General features: G+C 40.4%; 1 protein-coding gene across 1 annotated transcript in view; it reads right to left on the reverse strand.

Moving 5' to 3' along the window:
- The window catches only part of DSTN (destrin, actin depolymerizing factor), a 37,145-nt gene extending 23,041 nt beyond the window's left edge, over positions 1-14,104 (reverse strand). Inside the window, exon 1 of the mRNA XM_044748264.2 lies at positions 13,709-14,104. Coding sequence (XP_044604199.2) covers positions 13,709-13,711 — 3 coding nt within the window. The 5' untranslated portion in view covers positions 13,712-14,104. The remainder of the gene's footprint in view (positions 1-13,708) is intronic.
- Positions 14,105-15,131: the final 1,027 nt, after the last annotated feature.

The raw sequence follows: 15,131 nt of genomic DNA on the forward strand, positions 1-15,131 counted from the left end.
TGAGATATCACCTTAACACTTAGTATCTTTATCAATGCCCTGTGTCCAACACACAACACAATTCTCCATCTACCCAGAATTGCGAAGCTTCTTAATAAATGTTGACTTAATCAATATAAATTCTCTACTTAGTATTGTTTTAAAAGCCATGAATATATACTTTTTATTTTTAAAAGTATCTGCTATGTAAGCATCACTTAATTTTAAGTAAATGCTAGATAAGAGACATTAATATTTACAGTAATTAATAAGCAAAGAGCATGACCTTTAAGAAATCAACATCCCATAAAACATATTGATACATTTCATAATTTCTGTAATCTATACCCTTGTTAAATAACCATTTGATTCTGCAGTTGAAAAAATAAAAAGGGCACTATTTAAGAAAAAGATGTACCTATTAGTAATTTTATCCAAAATGGAGAGAGTGACTATTTCAAGCATTTATCATTAGAAAAAGAAAAAAGATTGTTACGATATTCTGCCTCATCCTTCACTAAGAAACAATTAAAGAAGACTATACTCCTCAACTGGGGAATGGAATACTACTAGAAATAAAAAGGAACTGCTGATGCACTAATGCCTTATGCTAAATGAAAAGAAGCCAGGCTCAAAGTGTATGATTAGACAATTCCACTTAGGACATTCTTGCAAAGGTGAAACTATAGGGACACAAAACAGATCAGTGGTTGTTGGATATGGGAAGAAAGATTAACATGCAGAAATTTTTTGGAATGAAGGAACTATTCTACATTTTTTATTGTGGTGATAGTTACACAACTGCAGACATTTGCCAAAACTTGAAGAACTTACACTAAAAATGGTGAGTTTTACTTTACAGAAATTATCCTGAATGAAAAAATATATTATTTCTGGTCTTTACTTCCGGAGAGCAACAATATAAAAAACATTCTACTCCCATTCTGAACACACAATAAGCTAAAGGTAAAAGATTTCTCATTGGTTTAACAATTCGGCTTCTCTCTGATTAATGTCACGATTAGCTGGCATGTCAGGTCAACTGACCTACCTCTGTTCCCTGCTCACACTCAATTTTTAAGCCCCACCAATTCCTCCTTAAATGTGTATTTTAAATCTATTTCTTCTCATCTACTCTTAAAATCTCACATTGCTCCTAAGATTAAACATCTTCACTAACTCCCAAGCATCTACAAAATAAAGTCCATATTCATTAACAGGACATACAAGGTCCTTTATTATCCGAACCAACCTACCTTCCCAGATTCATGTTCCACCACAGGCAATCATATTACTCACTCACATCTTTCAGAAAGCCATTTTATTTGGTTATTTATAACAAGAGGCTTAAACTAAGTCAAACCATTTAACCCTTTACCCCAGTAATCCCACTTCAAGGAATTTATTCTGGGGAAATAATCCGCGTAACACTAAAAACTAGTGTGAACTTGGGTTAGGCAGTGTTTTTTTTGGCATATTTCTCTTTTATCTATCCAATCATCAGTTGATGGACATTTGGGTTGTTTCCACTTTTGGGCTATTATGAAGAATGCTGCTATGAACACTTGTGTACAAGTTTTTATGCAACCCAAATAAATAAAAGCAGGGGAACTGAAAGGGAAATTATAGTATATCCATAGGACAGTTTCTGATGCAGCTGTTAAAATCAGGTTTACAGAAAGTTTTAAATGACACGGGGGAAATATTTATGATTTGCTTTAAGTGAAAAAAGAAGCTGGATACGTTATGCACAGCGCACTCTCAACTATGTAAAATAGTATAGAGAAAAGACATTTCCTAAAAGTAGAAATATAAGCGATTTTTTACCTTCTCTCTAGTTTTCTGTATTTTCCAAGTTTTCTATGATGAACTTTTTTTTTTTTTTTTAAAGATTTTATTTTTTTCCTTTTTCTCCCCAAAGACCCCCGGTACATAGTTGTATATTCTTTGTTGTGGGTCCTTCTAGTTGTGGCATGTGGGACACTGCCTCAGCGTGGTTTGATGAGCAGTGCCATGTCCGCGCCCAGGATTCGAATCAACGAAACACTGGGCCGCCTGCAGCGGAGCTCGCGAACTTAACCACTTGGCCACGGGGCCAGCCCCTATGATGAACATATTTTTAAAATTAGAGATACATACACACACAAACTTTTTGACCCAGTGATTGTAAATCTAGGACTCTATCTTGAGGAATAACGCAAATGCAGGCAAAGATTAATATGCAAAGACGACACAGCATTACTTATAATAATGGATTAAGTTTAACAAGGGGATGATGTAGTATCACTGTACATGCATGATACCATTAAATGATTTAGTTTTTACAGATATACTTAATATGCCATAAAATTCACCCACTTAAAAGTGTAAGTTCTGTGGGTTTTAGTAATTCACAAAGTTGTACATCTACCACCACAATCTAATTTTAGAATATTTTGAACAACGCAAAAAGAAACCCTGTACTCATCATGAGCAATCACTCTTTCCCACTCTCACCCACACCAGACCTAGCTCATCACTAATTTACTTCCTGTCTATATGTATCTGCCTATCCTGTATATTTTATATAAATGGAATCATACAATATGGAGTCCTTTTTTTGGACCAGCTTCTTTCACTTGGCATGTTTTCAAGGTACATTCATGTTGTAGCATGAATCAATACTTCACTTCTTTTTATTGACAAATAATATTCCTTTGTATGGAATATTGTGAACTTGGGTTAGGCAGTGTTTTTTTGGCAAATTTCTCTTTTATCTATCCAATCATCAGTTGATGGACATTTAGGTTGTTTCCACTTTTGGGATATTATGAAGAATGCTGCTATGAACATCTGTGTACAAGCTTTTATGCAGACACATGTCTTCATTTCGCTTGGGTATATAACTAGGAGTGAAACTGCTGGGTTATATAGTAACTCCCAAGTATAACTTAAGGAAGTGCCAAACCACTTCCCAAAGTGGCTGCACCATTTATATTTCCACCAGCAATATATGAGGGTTCCAACTTCTCCACAGCCTTGCCAACATTGTTACTGTTGTCTTTTTCACTATAGCCATCCTAGTGGGTATGAAGTAGTATTTCATTGTGGTTTTGATTTGCATTTCCCTAATGGCTAACGATTTTGAGCATCTTACCATATGCTTATTGACCATCTGTATATCTTCTTTAGAGAAATGTCTATTTAAAGCCTTTGCCCATATGATTGGGTTGTCTTTATACTGTTGAGTTATAAAAGTTCTTTATATATTCTGGAAACAAATTCCTTGTCAGATATATGATGTGCAAATATTTTCTCCTATTCTGCAGGTTGTCTTTTTACTTTCTTGACGGTGTTTGATGCAAAAAAGTTTTTAATTCTAATAAAGTCCAATTTATCTATTTTTCTTTCAACACTTGTGCCTTTGCTGTCGTCGCCTGGAAATGCCAAGAAAACTGCCAATAAAACACTGCCTAACCCAAGTTCACAGATTTATGCCAATGTTTTCTTCCAGGAGTTTTATAGCGTTAGCTCTTACATTTAGGTCTATGACCCATTTTGAGTTAAATTTTGTATATAGTGTGAAGCAGAGATCCAAATTCATCCTTTTGCATGTGGATACCCAGTTGTCCCAGCACCACTGTTGAAGATACTATTCTTTTCCCGACTGAACTAGCTTAGCACCTTTGTCACAATGGAATATGGGAAATGAAGGATATAAAACTGTTACAGACGAACTCAACTGTGTGAGAAAAATTTATATTGGTAGTCTCCAGATATCTACTTTCTCCCTTATTTCCATTATAATACTTACTATAGTCTGCAATTATCTTATTCAGTTGTTTCTTACCTGTCTCCCCCGTTAGAATGTATACTTCATAGGCACAGGGACTTTGTCCTGTCTGTTGAATCTCCAGAGCCTACAACAGTACCTGGTTCCTAGAAGGCATCTAACAACTATTTATTCAAAGAATGAGCATATATTTAAGATGGCCTGGAAGAAAAGGCACCAAATGTTAATACTTTGGTTGGGATTGCCATTACAACTAAATTTTTCTTAATGTTCTACAATGAGCACACGTTACTATAATAAGATATGAAATTAGGTATTTTAAAGATTGATAATACCTCTGGATCAATTTGTTATTCCACAAAGTTCTAAGAACCTCAACTTTTCCTAAACTATTTCATTTTAGCTTCTTTTATAGGTCTCCAGCACAATGATAACACCAACTACCTAGTAACTCAAGTCTAAATCTTAGGAGCTATCCTTGATGTCTTTCTTTCCCATATGCCATACATCCAAATTATTAGTAAGTCCCATAAACTCTACCCCCCAAATCTATACCCAATCTATCTAATTACTTCTCACTATCCCACTACTAACAATCCTAATCCAAGCTCTCACCACTGATTGTCTGAATAACAACAACAGTCTCTTAATTGGTGTTTGTCCCCTTTTGTACATTCCCACACATGAGCCACAGGAATAAATCATCTCTCACTCCACTACTTAACACCTTAACATTTCCTCACCAGCACACACCCAATGGCTTTCTGGTGCAATCAGAAAAACATTCAAATTTCTCACCTTGGCCTAAAGGCACTTCCTGTTCTAGCTCCTGCCTACAATCCATTTCCTACTTTTCTCCCTCACTGAATTTCACCTACACAAACCTTTTTTCACCCTGGCATATCAAGCTCATTCTCTTCTCAAGGCCTTTCCACTTTGAGAGTTCCTTCTGCCTGAAATGCCCTTTGCATGGCTAGCTTATTCCTGCCATGCAAGTCTTAGCTCAAATGTCACCTCCTAAGGGGACTTCCCTAACAATCTAGCTAAAAGTAACCAATCTTCTAGTACTCCCTATTGATTACCGTATTTCCTTCTTACCACTTACGATCACCTGACATGATCTTGTCATTTTTTTTTTTGGTTTCTCTCTCTCTCTCTCTCCTGCCATATTAGAATGTAACTTCCACAAGGAAAGGACTTTGATTTTCAGTACTGTATCCCTAGTATCTGGATCAGTTCTTAGCGTATTATAAATGATTGCTATTCTAAACCTTTAGGGCAATGAAAAACTGTTTGATTCTCCATTACTTACTTCAGGAAAATATAACTAACTGTAGAAGACAAAATATTTTATATCAGGAATCAAGTCACCTGAAAAGTCAAATTGAAAAGTTGATCATAAAAAAAAGTTAATCATATATAACGATTCCAAGTAAAATAACATTAGTTTAAAGAAATAATAAAACAATTGGAAATGTATTCTAACACATTCCTCTCCCCCTTTTCATTTTATCTACAATTACTGAAGCATGCACTGGCGTATCAGAATATAAAGAAAAAAAGAATGTTAATCTAACTAGGATCTAAGATTTTTAATATTATTTTAGCCAACACTGATAAGTACTTACTATGAACTAGCCATTGCTTTAAATTACTTATATGCATCACCAGACTGTCAGGTCAGTAGGTACTATTATCATTCCCATTTGAAGGAAAGATGAAATTGAGGCTCAGAACAGTAGTAATTTACCTAAGGTCATATAGTTAGTAAGTGGCAGAGCCAAGATTCAAAAACTTAAGCAGCCTGACTCTTAAGCCCATGCTCTTAACCACTCCTCAGTATATTTAACAGGAATGATAACAGTATCCACCTCATTGGGTTGCTATAAGGATTGAATGAGATAAGGTAATACAATGCGTGACACACAGTAAATACTTATAAGTTATCTAAGATGCCTAAGTTGTCTAAGGCATTACTTCTTCTGCTTTCATTTGTTAGGCTTTTCTACAGTTCAGGGTATCTCAATGGTTCAGGATGTCTCAATGGGCATCAAATACCATTCAGTTTCATTTTTAAGGAAAGAAAGGGAACTGGCATTTATTGAGGGGTTCTGTACACCAGAATTATTTTCAAGGTACTATTCTAATAAAACTTGCCTTACCTATCTCAAAGGATTTTCACTGTTTAAGACAAATTAAATTGTATCACAGTATACAGAGGGGAGGTACTATTCAACTAGTTTAGTACTTAAAACTCAATTTCCATTGTATTAAAAAAAGGTATGTGGGAATAGAAAGCAAAAAAATTAAAGTAATTCATCTCCATGGGAACTTATCCCTGTCATAATTAAGAACGCACTCTCATTCACTCATTCACGTTCATTCAATAACATCTGTTGTGGGCCTACTATGAAAGAGGCATCTTGCTACTGAAATATACAAACCCTATCTTAAAGAGCTCAACAGTCTAGTTCCAAAAAACACCTTAGTAAGTCCCATAAAAGGGATTCATATGCTTAGAATGGTTTCTTAGACATGTGCAGAAATGCAGAGAATTAACAGTGTTGGTACCTGTGGTAACTTCCCTTACAAATTAAATGGGCCAATCCACAAAGTCTGAGCCTGGTCCATTAAGGTGGCCGCTAACCACATGTGGTTTAGTGAGTCCACTGAATGTGGCTAGTGTGACTGAGGAATTGCATTCTAATTCTATTCCATTTTAATTAACTTAAATTTTAAAACTAATGATCAATTCCATTCTAAGCACGTATCACTTAATGACGGAGATACCTTCTGAGAAATGCATCATTAGGCAATTCTGTGGTTGTGTGAACATCACAGAGTGCACTTACACAAACCTAGATGGTAGAGCTTACTACACACCTAGGCTACATGGCACTAATCTCATGGGACCACCGTCATATATGCAGTCAGTTGTTGACTGAAACATTGTTATGGAGCATGTGACTGTACCAGAAGACTTTTAAGTAGACTTGGAGCAACTTAGGTATGTGAATCTACTTTTCCAACTGTAAATTTTTTATCTAAATACATTATCAAACATTTCCAATGAAAACTGAGCATTTGAGATGTGCTGTGAGTATAAAATTTATACTGAATTTCAGAGAATTTGTATGAAAAAAGAATGTAAAATGTTTCAATTTTCATACTGATTAAAATGGTGATATAATATTTCAGATATATTGGGATAAACAAATTTCACCTTATTTTTTTAATGAGGCTACTAGAAAATGTAAAAGTAACTCGTATTTTATTTCTATTCGACAACACAGATCCAAAGATTACTTACAACATTCTTAAAACAAGGTTTCAATGATTTGAGAATTCCTCAGAGTTCCAACAACTGACTTAAAGGACTGCTCTCTAGCAAGTTTGGTCTTACCTGTACTGGCCTGTGCTTTAGTTTTGGCTCTATTAATACATGAAAATACCACCACCAACAAAAATATGCCATGTGAAACCATTTTAAAATAAACACTAATTACATTTACAAGTCAGTGATTTTCTGAGAGCAAGCCGAGAGAGGAATATGGGTAGGAAATTCATCTTTCTTTTTTGTAATAAGGCAAAAGGAGTAAACAACCTATAAGGTAATAGAAAAATGTTGAAAGGAGTTAAGCCTGGGGCCACCCGGTGGTGCAGCAGTTAAGTTCGCAGTTCCGCTTTGGCGATGCAGGGTTCTCCGGTCCCAATCCCAGGTGTGGACCTACGCACGCTTGTCAAGCCATGCTGTGGCAGGCATCCCACATAAAATAGAGGAAGATGGGCACAGATGTTAGCTCTGGGCCAGTCTTCCTCAGCAAAAAGAGGAGGATTGGCAGCAGATGTTAGCTCAGGGCTAATCTTCTTCAAAAATAAAAAAGAAAAAGGAATAAGCCTTCCTTTGATGTGATCCAAAAACAAAATGATAAATTAGTCTTAAATGTAGGTTTCCTGCTATAGTATGCACTGAAGTTTCTGTCTTTCAAGTGTTTATCCTATGCCCTGTTGCAACAGAATAAGAGCTGTTTGATGCTCCCTTCTCGTTTTAAAAAAAAAAAAAAATCAAACCTCAGCTTTTTCTCACCTTCAATTACATATTAAAATTTTAGAATTTTAATTGCACTTTTAAATTAATTGCTTTTTAAAGCTCTACATAAAAATTGATTCTTCAACTTTAACATACCAAAGCAAATCATGGAATAGAGTACATAAGCATTACAACGTCAGCTACTGGAAGACCTACCCTGAAGAGCTAAGAATCACTCTAGACTGAAAACTACTCAACTCCATAGGGGTCCTTGCACAGAAGAGTCCATGATGAACGTAAGTAACAAGTCTGTCAAAGTACTACTGAAATGAACCAATCTGATGTTTATTTTTCTCTCTTCTCCCAATGTAAAATTTCAAGAAAAATGAACAGGATATAGCTTTTAGAAGTACAACAACTGCAAATGAAAACACACTTCTAACATAAAGGCAAGGAGGCAGAGAGAAGAAAAACTGTGATTAAAATATTAAAATATTTCTGAAGTGTTAGGTACAAATCTTTGGGTATGTCTTTCATGGACAATCTAGAGAGGAATATTATGCCACAAAAAAGGGAAGCTCAAGATACCTAAATAACAACCTTCTACTTATTTCTTTATTATGCTCTGTGGTTTAGGTATGCAAACAGCAAACAGTGCAAAAAAGAGACTAGGCCTAGTTATTCAGACTAGAGCGGTGAGTTGTAGATAAAAACAACACATATATTTAATCCACAGCTTTTCAAATTTCAAGACTTTTTTCAAATTTCAAAAATAGTGCTCATCTCAAAATATCTTTATTACTGAAAGAAAATATAAATTTACATTAAACATGAAAATATAAATGTTTGGAGTCTTCCTGTATACGAATTTAAACACCATTTTGATTTAAACCAATATTCTTTGTGAGAAATAGTCATGGTTATTGGTTTTGCTCATTTCTTTTTTCTAATAAACTATTTTTTAGAGACATGTTAGGTTCACAGAAGAATTGAACAGAAACTACAGAGTTTCCCCATATATCACGCTTGTTTTTAACCGCTTGGCTAGATGAATTGCCCAAGCAAAAGAAAGGAACAAGTATAAAGGAAAAGATGTTAAACTCCACAGCCCTTGGCAAAGATGGAACTCTATCCTAGATGACTCTGCCTTCTAACACTACCAGGGCCTGACAAGGGCAGGAGGCTAGAATTAAGAGTGAATATTGAACTTTTGTTACCTAGCAGCTTGAGAGGCATGCAAAGAAACACAGGCCCCAGAGGAGAGGGATATTAGGCCTCAGTATGTGATTCTGGCATTGACAATCAGGTTCTTGTTACTTTTCTTATAACATTGGGTTTACTTTATGGCTCCACAAATAAGCTTAGATGAAAACATGATGAGTATTTACACAATGTCAGGTTCACTGGATGTACATACATATAAAAACATAAGCCGTAATAAACATATGAAAAGATACTCAACTACTACTAATCAGAGACATGCAAATTAAAAGAGTAAGAAATCATTTCACATCCATCAGATTGGCAAAGGTTTTCAGCCTCATAATACCAAGTAGTGAAAAGAAATCCAGAAAAAGGTCCATAAATGTAGCTGATGGGATGTCAACTAGAACTATCGCTAGTAGAGTAAAAAAATATATATGTATGCCCTCCAATCCACAGCTTCCACTTCTAGATATATACCAAGACGACCTTCGTTAGGGCCAGAGAAGTAACATAAAACATGGAAACCATCTACTGCAAATAAACAGTTTAAGTAAACAAAAAAAGATAAAAGGACAAAAAATTGGGGAAATGTCCAAATTTCTATCAACAGGAGTATGGATAAACTGAAACAGCCATAAAACAGAAACTATACAGTTAAAAAAAAAAAAAACCAGAGAGCCAGCCCTGATGGCCTTAGTGGTTAAAGTTCAGCACTCTCACTGCTTGAGCAGCCCGGGGTTTTGTTCCCAGTCACGGAACCCCACCACTTGTCTGGCCATAGCCATACTGTGGTGGTGGCTCACATAGAAGAACCAGAAGGACTTACAACTAAAATATACAACTATGCACTGGGGCTTTGGGAAATGGAAAAAGAACGGGGGAAGATTAGCAACAGATGTTAGCTTAGGGTGAATCTTCCCCAGTTAAAAAAAAAAAACACACAACAGAGCGACAGCCAAAACCAAAAATCATCCACCCCACCTCCACAAACACACAAAAAAACTCACCAAGTTTAACTTTCTTAAAGTTGCAAAAGGATAAAAGGAAGCATGATAACATTTATATAAAATTTAAAAACATATCAAGGCAATATGTTATTATAGATGCATACATTATAGCCAAAAGTATGGAAACATCAATGAGAATGAAATATGTTAATTTCAGGTGACTATGCTGACCTTTACCCAAGCTGTGTGCTCCTGGAAAGCAGTGATGGTTCAGAAATCTGCCCTCATCATTTCGCGTTCTGGGAAACGGGTAACAAAAGGATCCTGCCCTTGCTTATTACAAGCTAAGACCATCCCCATGCTGCCTCAAGACTCCCTGGTTGGGGCTGGCCCCGTGGCCGAGTGGTTAAGTTCCTGTGCTCAACCGCAGACGGCCCAGTGTTTCGTTGGTTTGAATCCTGGGCACAGACATGGCACTGCTCATCAAACCATGCTGAGGCAGCGTCCCACATGCCACAACTAGAAGGACCCACAACGAAGAATATACAACTATGCACCGGGGGGCTTTGGGGAGAAAAAGGAAAAAAATAAAATCTCTAAAAAAAAAAGAGACTCCCTGGTTTACCTGCCCCAGGTCCCCAACCTTTTTTTTCAGACATTCCTCATTAATACTATTCTCCCAACTGCAACAGCCTGAAAAAATCACCTCCTTAATTGGCCAGTACATTACTTTGACACAGCAGTGGTTCTCTCTGGGGAGGGAGGGAATGGGATGAGGACGATGATGCATATTCAGCTGTAACAGAAAAACCTGAAATATGGCAAAAAGTTAAACTTTTCTTTTTTCGTACAAAGGGACCTGTTATTCTGTGTACTTTTCTGCTTAGAGTGTTTCAAAATTAATTTTTAAATTATTTAAAACTTGGTGTGCAGTCAGCAAAAGTCACAAGTCGATCCTTTACGATCTGTTTTCTCCTGTTAAATAGGCACATGAACACATGCCCAACCCATTCCACTAGGCTGTTATACATTCAAGTGTTTTTGCTAATCATCAAGTGGTAGAACTCACCTGTAATTCAGCCTGAGCCAATTAGCTCAGCCTGTCAGAGCAGAGTTCTGATCAGGGTAAGGTTAAGGGGTAGATTATCACACAGACTTTTTGTACTTTGTTTCAGGAGCAAGACTACACTCTTACTTCTCAGAGAGCCACACAGCTACGCTGCAAATGCATATACCACTGACTAATTACAAGAGGAGCCCAGCAAGTCTACGTGTGATGTCTCAATCTACAGCCAACAGAGAGAACTACGGAGCAGATAACCGTAGGAACTTGATGGTGGGCTGGTAAATAATCTTTGTAGGAGGAAGCTGGCACACCCAGTACACACATACAACACAGTTATGTTTGGAGTGTGTAGATGTGGTTGCTGTCGAGGGTAGGCTTTTTTTTTGGCACTGTAAAGTGAGACTTTGAAAACATGAAATCTCATCTTAAAGTGCGCAGGGTGATCTTTTGAGTTGGTTTCAAATTTCTTTATTCCCAAGGCTTCTAGATGGCTTGGTGAGTACCAGGAAGTGATTTTGTTAATGTAGAACAAACCCATCAGCAGTTAAAGTTCTATCTTAAAAAAAAAAGAAAAATACAACACACTTGGAAACCTGGAACCAAGCATCTAACCAACAGATCTAAACAGTTTCAAATACAGAGGTAAAGTGCTAAAATCTGGGATAACAAAGGAATTTTTCATCTTCACAATATTTTCTAATAGCTGGACTGAAGGAAGATGCTCTGTGCTCAAAAGGCTAAATACAAGAGTGACCTTTAAAAATGGTCAGTCTATATTCTGAACTCTTTCTTTACAAGCGTCCAAATAAGAGTAGCTTGTAAGGTCTACCTGACTTCCCTAAGACCAAAAAGTTTGAAATGTATTTGGAATCCACCCATTTTGATTTTTTTTCTCCTCCTCCCCCAAGAACCAATAAATAAAAGACTTTTTTCATTTTATTTGAATGCATACAAATATGGAAATTAAACTTTAAAGTTTAAACTAAGCATTTAACTAAAGTTAAAATGCTTAATCCTGGGGCTGGCCCGGTGGTGCAGCGGTTAAGTGCCCACGTTCTCCTGCGGCAGCCCAGGGTTTTGCAGTTCGGATCCTGGGTGTGGACACGGCACCGCTTGGCAAACACCATGCTGTGGTGGGCGTCCCATATATAAAGTAGAGGAATATGGGCATGGATGTTAGCTCAGGGCCAGTCTGCGTCAGCAAAAAGAGGAGCATTGGCAGCAGTCAGCTCAGGGTTAATCTTTCTCAAAAAGAAAAAAAAAAAAGCTTAATCCTATTTTCAAAAGGAAAATAAAGCTTGTATTATAGCAACTCAAAAAAATAAAACATCAAATCAGAATACCCTAAAGCAGACTCCAGCCTACTTCAAAGCAACTTCATCAGAGTGGATGGTCTTAAATTCGTGAAAACCCAAAACCCCGGGATTAAAAGTCTTCTAGTATCAAGTAGTACATACATTTATAATCTTAAAACGGTTAAAAAACTCAAGATGCTGATCCTCTTTGTAACCTACAGAATTAAACCAAAGAACCAAAAACTGAACAATATCAAATCCCTACTACATACGTTCAATCATCAAGAAACTACTGGTTAATCTCTTTTTTCCCCACTCATGAGCCCGCCTGCATAGTCATACAAGTTGCAATACCTTAAAAAAAAAACAAAATTGTTATTCAATGAAAACATTCTGTACGCAGATAAGCTGGTACCAACTGCTTCCAGGCAGACAGATGCAACAACAGTGCAATATTTCTAGCAAAGTCTGGTAAGCCTTTGCCTGCAAGTCATTGACCAAAAATGGTAACAGCGCATGCAGACTAAAGAAAATGACAAAATGTTCTCCTTGATCGCCCGGTCAAGAACACCGTTTTACAGCAAACTACAACTACACTGCAGAGAAAAAAACAAGCAAATTAAGCAAAGTGTCCATCATCTAGAATACACCGATCACGTTTACTCTGTAGTGACTCGGATAATTTAACGGACTTTTAGAAAAGCTTTTTCACTTCTTTTATTAGCACCCAGCATCATGCCCACACCTTGCACGCTAAGTCCTGGCAGAGCCACGATGTTTACAGGTAAAGGAAAATTCCTAACGGCACATGGAGGGAGCGGGCAGGCGAGGGTTAAGAGAGACGCAGCCGAGGCTGCCGAGCGGGCGAGCGGCGCTGGAAGCTGACTGCCAGAGACGACAAACAAAGCGGCTGCCGGGCCGCCGCGCTCGGCTCAGGCCCGGGTCAGGCTCCCGGGGCGCGTTCCGCCCTCCAGGGCTGTTCCGTAGAGGCCTCACGTTCCCTTACCGACGCGGACCGCCCTCACGGGCCCAACTCGCACGAGCCCTGCCCGCCTCCGAGCCCGGCTCGGGGAGCCCGCGCCGGCCCGACGCCCCACCCAGCCGGCGGACCCCGGGCGGCCTCACCGGGGGGTGGGGTGCCCGGCCGCCGCTGTCGCACCATGCGCGGCGGAAGCAACCGCGAGGCGACGCTCCCGGGCGGTGGCCTCAGGGCAACTGCGGGCGACGCCGCGGAGCCGCCCCGGGGCGCGGGGGCCCGGTGGGGGCGAGGGCGGCGGGAGCGGAGCCCCTCCCGCCGGAGACCTTCCCTCCGGAGACTGCAGCAGGCCCAGTCCCTCCCCGGGCGGCGGTGCGGCGCTCGCCCCTCAGCCCCGACCCCCGGAGCCCCGCCGCCTCGGGCTCCCACCCACTCACCATCTTCGCCGCGGCGGTAGCAGGGACCCGGGGGAGGGAGCCGGCCGGCGCCGAGTCTACAGACCGTCCACCTCACGGGAGCAGGAGCGAGCGACCGAGCGAGACGGCGACGGGGCGCGCGAGCCTATCAGGGGGCGGGCGCCTGGGTGCGCGCCTCGGGCCCAACCGCGGCTGCGCACGTCACGCGCTGCCCGCCGTTGCTACGCAACCGGCCGGCCTGGCAACGCCCCGCCCAGGCGGCCGCGCGGACTCCCGGAGGGTGGGAGTGTTCGTCACCTTCTAGAGACTGGGGGACCCAGTCCCCCGTCACCAGTTCGGGTTTATGGAGATTGGAGTGGTCCCTCTGTCATCTGCTAGGGACGAGGAGGGGAGCTTGCGCGGGCATCTGTCGGCTAGGGGCGAGCAAAGGACGATGCGGGGAGGGCGAGCCCCCCATGGGGCGGGGCCACGTGGCTCCCCGCCCAGGCGCCGCTGTGGCCGCTGCAGGGAAGTAGCCACCTGGCCAGGTGTGCGCCGCCGCTGGGGGCGGGGCCTGAGAGGGGGCGGGAGAGGGTGGGCGGGGCCTCGGAGGAAGAGACTTGGGGGAGGACCCACGGGAGCCCCGGCGCGGGCCCCAGCAGAGGGGACGTATCCCGCATTTTTTACCTACTTTGGTCCGATTCCCGCCATCCTCCCCTGATTGGCCCAGCCCAGCACGTCGGGCCCTCGCGTGAGGGGAAAAATCTGCACATTTTTCCTCCTTCCCGAGGCGACTGTGGCCGTTCAGAGTGCTCTGTGAGTCACCGCTAATTTCAGGTCTGGAAAAAACAAGGAGTGATTTATTTATCTTTGGGAACAGCCCAGGGAAGGAGGCCCGGCAGTCCGCAGGGGTGTGGCTGGGAAACAGCAGAGTTGTCTTGGGATGATGGCGCCAGACCCCCTGCCCCGATTTTGGGGTTTTTGATTTGGGATTATGTTTTTTTTTTAATGGGCGGTTGCATCAGAAACACAGTTTTCAGAGAGCCAGAAGGAATCCCAACGTTTTTCCTGAGGGTGTTTTTGTGGTGAATAAAGGGAACAAAGAATTTCCAACTGGGATGATTAAGTTTTACTTAATTTAGGTTACTGAGAACATCACGGCCTCTACCAAAACTATTTTAATTCTCCAAATGGGAGGTCTTTGGACAAGATGGTCAGTACGTTTTTGTTTTTTCTGGGCACTATATAAAATCTAGGCTGTACATGGCTTTTTTCTGCCCACCCAGCATAGAAACTCCTTTCTCGTTACTCTCGTCCTGTTTTTTTGTTTTGTTTTCTTTTTAAGAAAGGAAGCAAGTTATGGCAGTGCTACTAAGCCCTTACCACCTGCTAGAAGATTTTTGAGACGCTAGAGCAGTGGTTCTCTGCTTTAAAGAGAACTTGTTCAAAGTCATATTTGTGTGCC

Source organism: Equus asinus, chromosome 15 (genome assembly GCF_041296235.1).
Source record: "Equus asinus isolate D_3611 breed Donkey chromosome 15, EquAss-T2T_v2, whole genome shotgun sequence".
Lineage (NCBI taxonomy): Eukaryota > Metazoa > Chordata > Mammalia > Perissodactyla > Equidae > Equus > Equus asinus.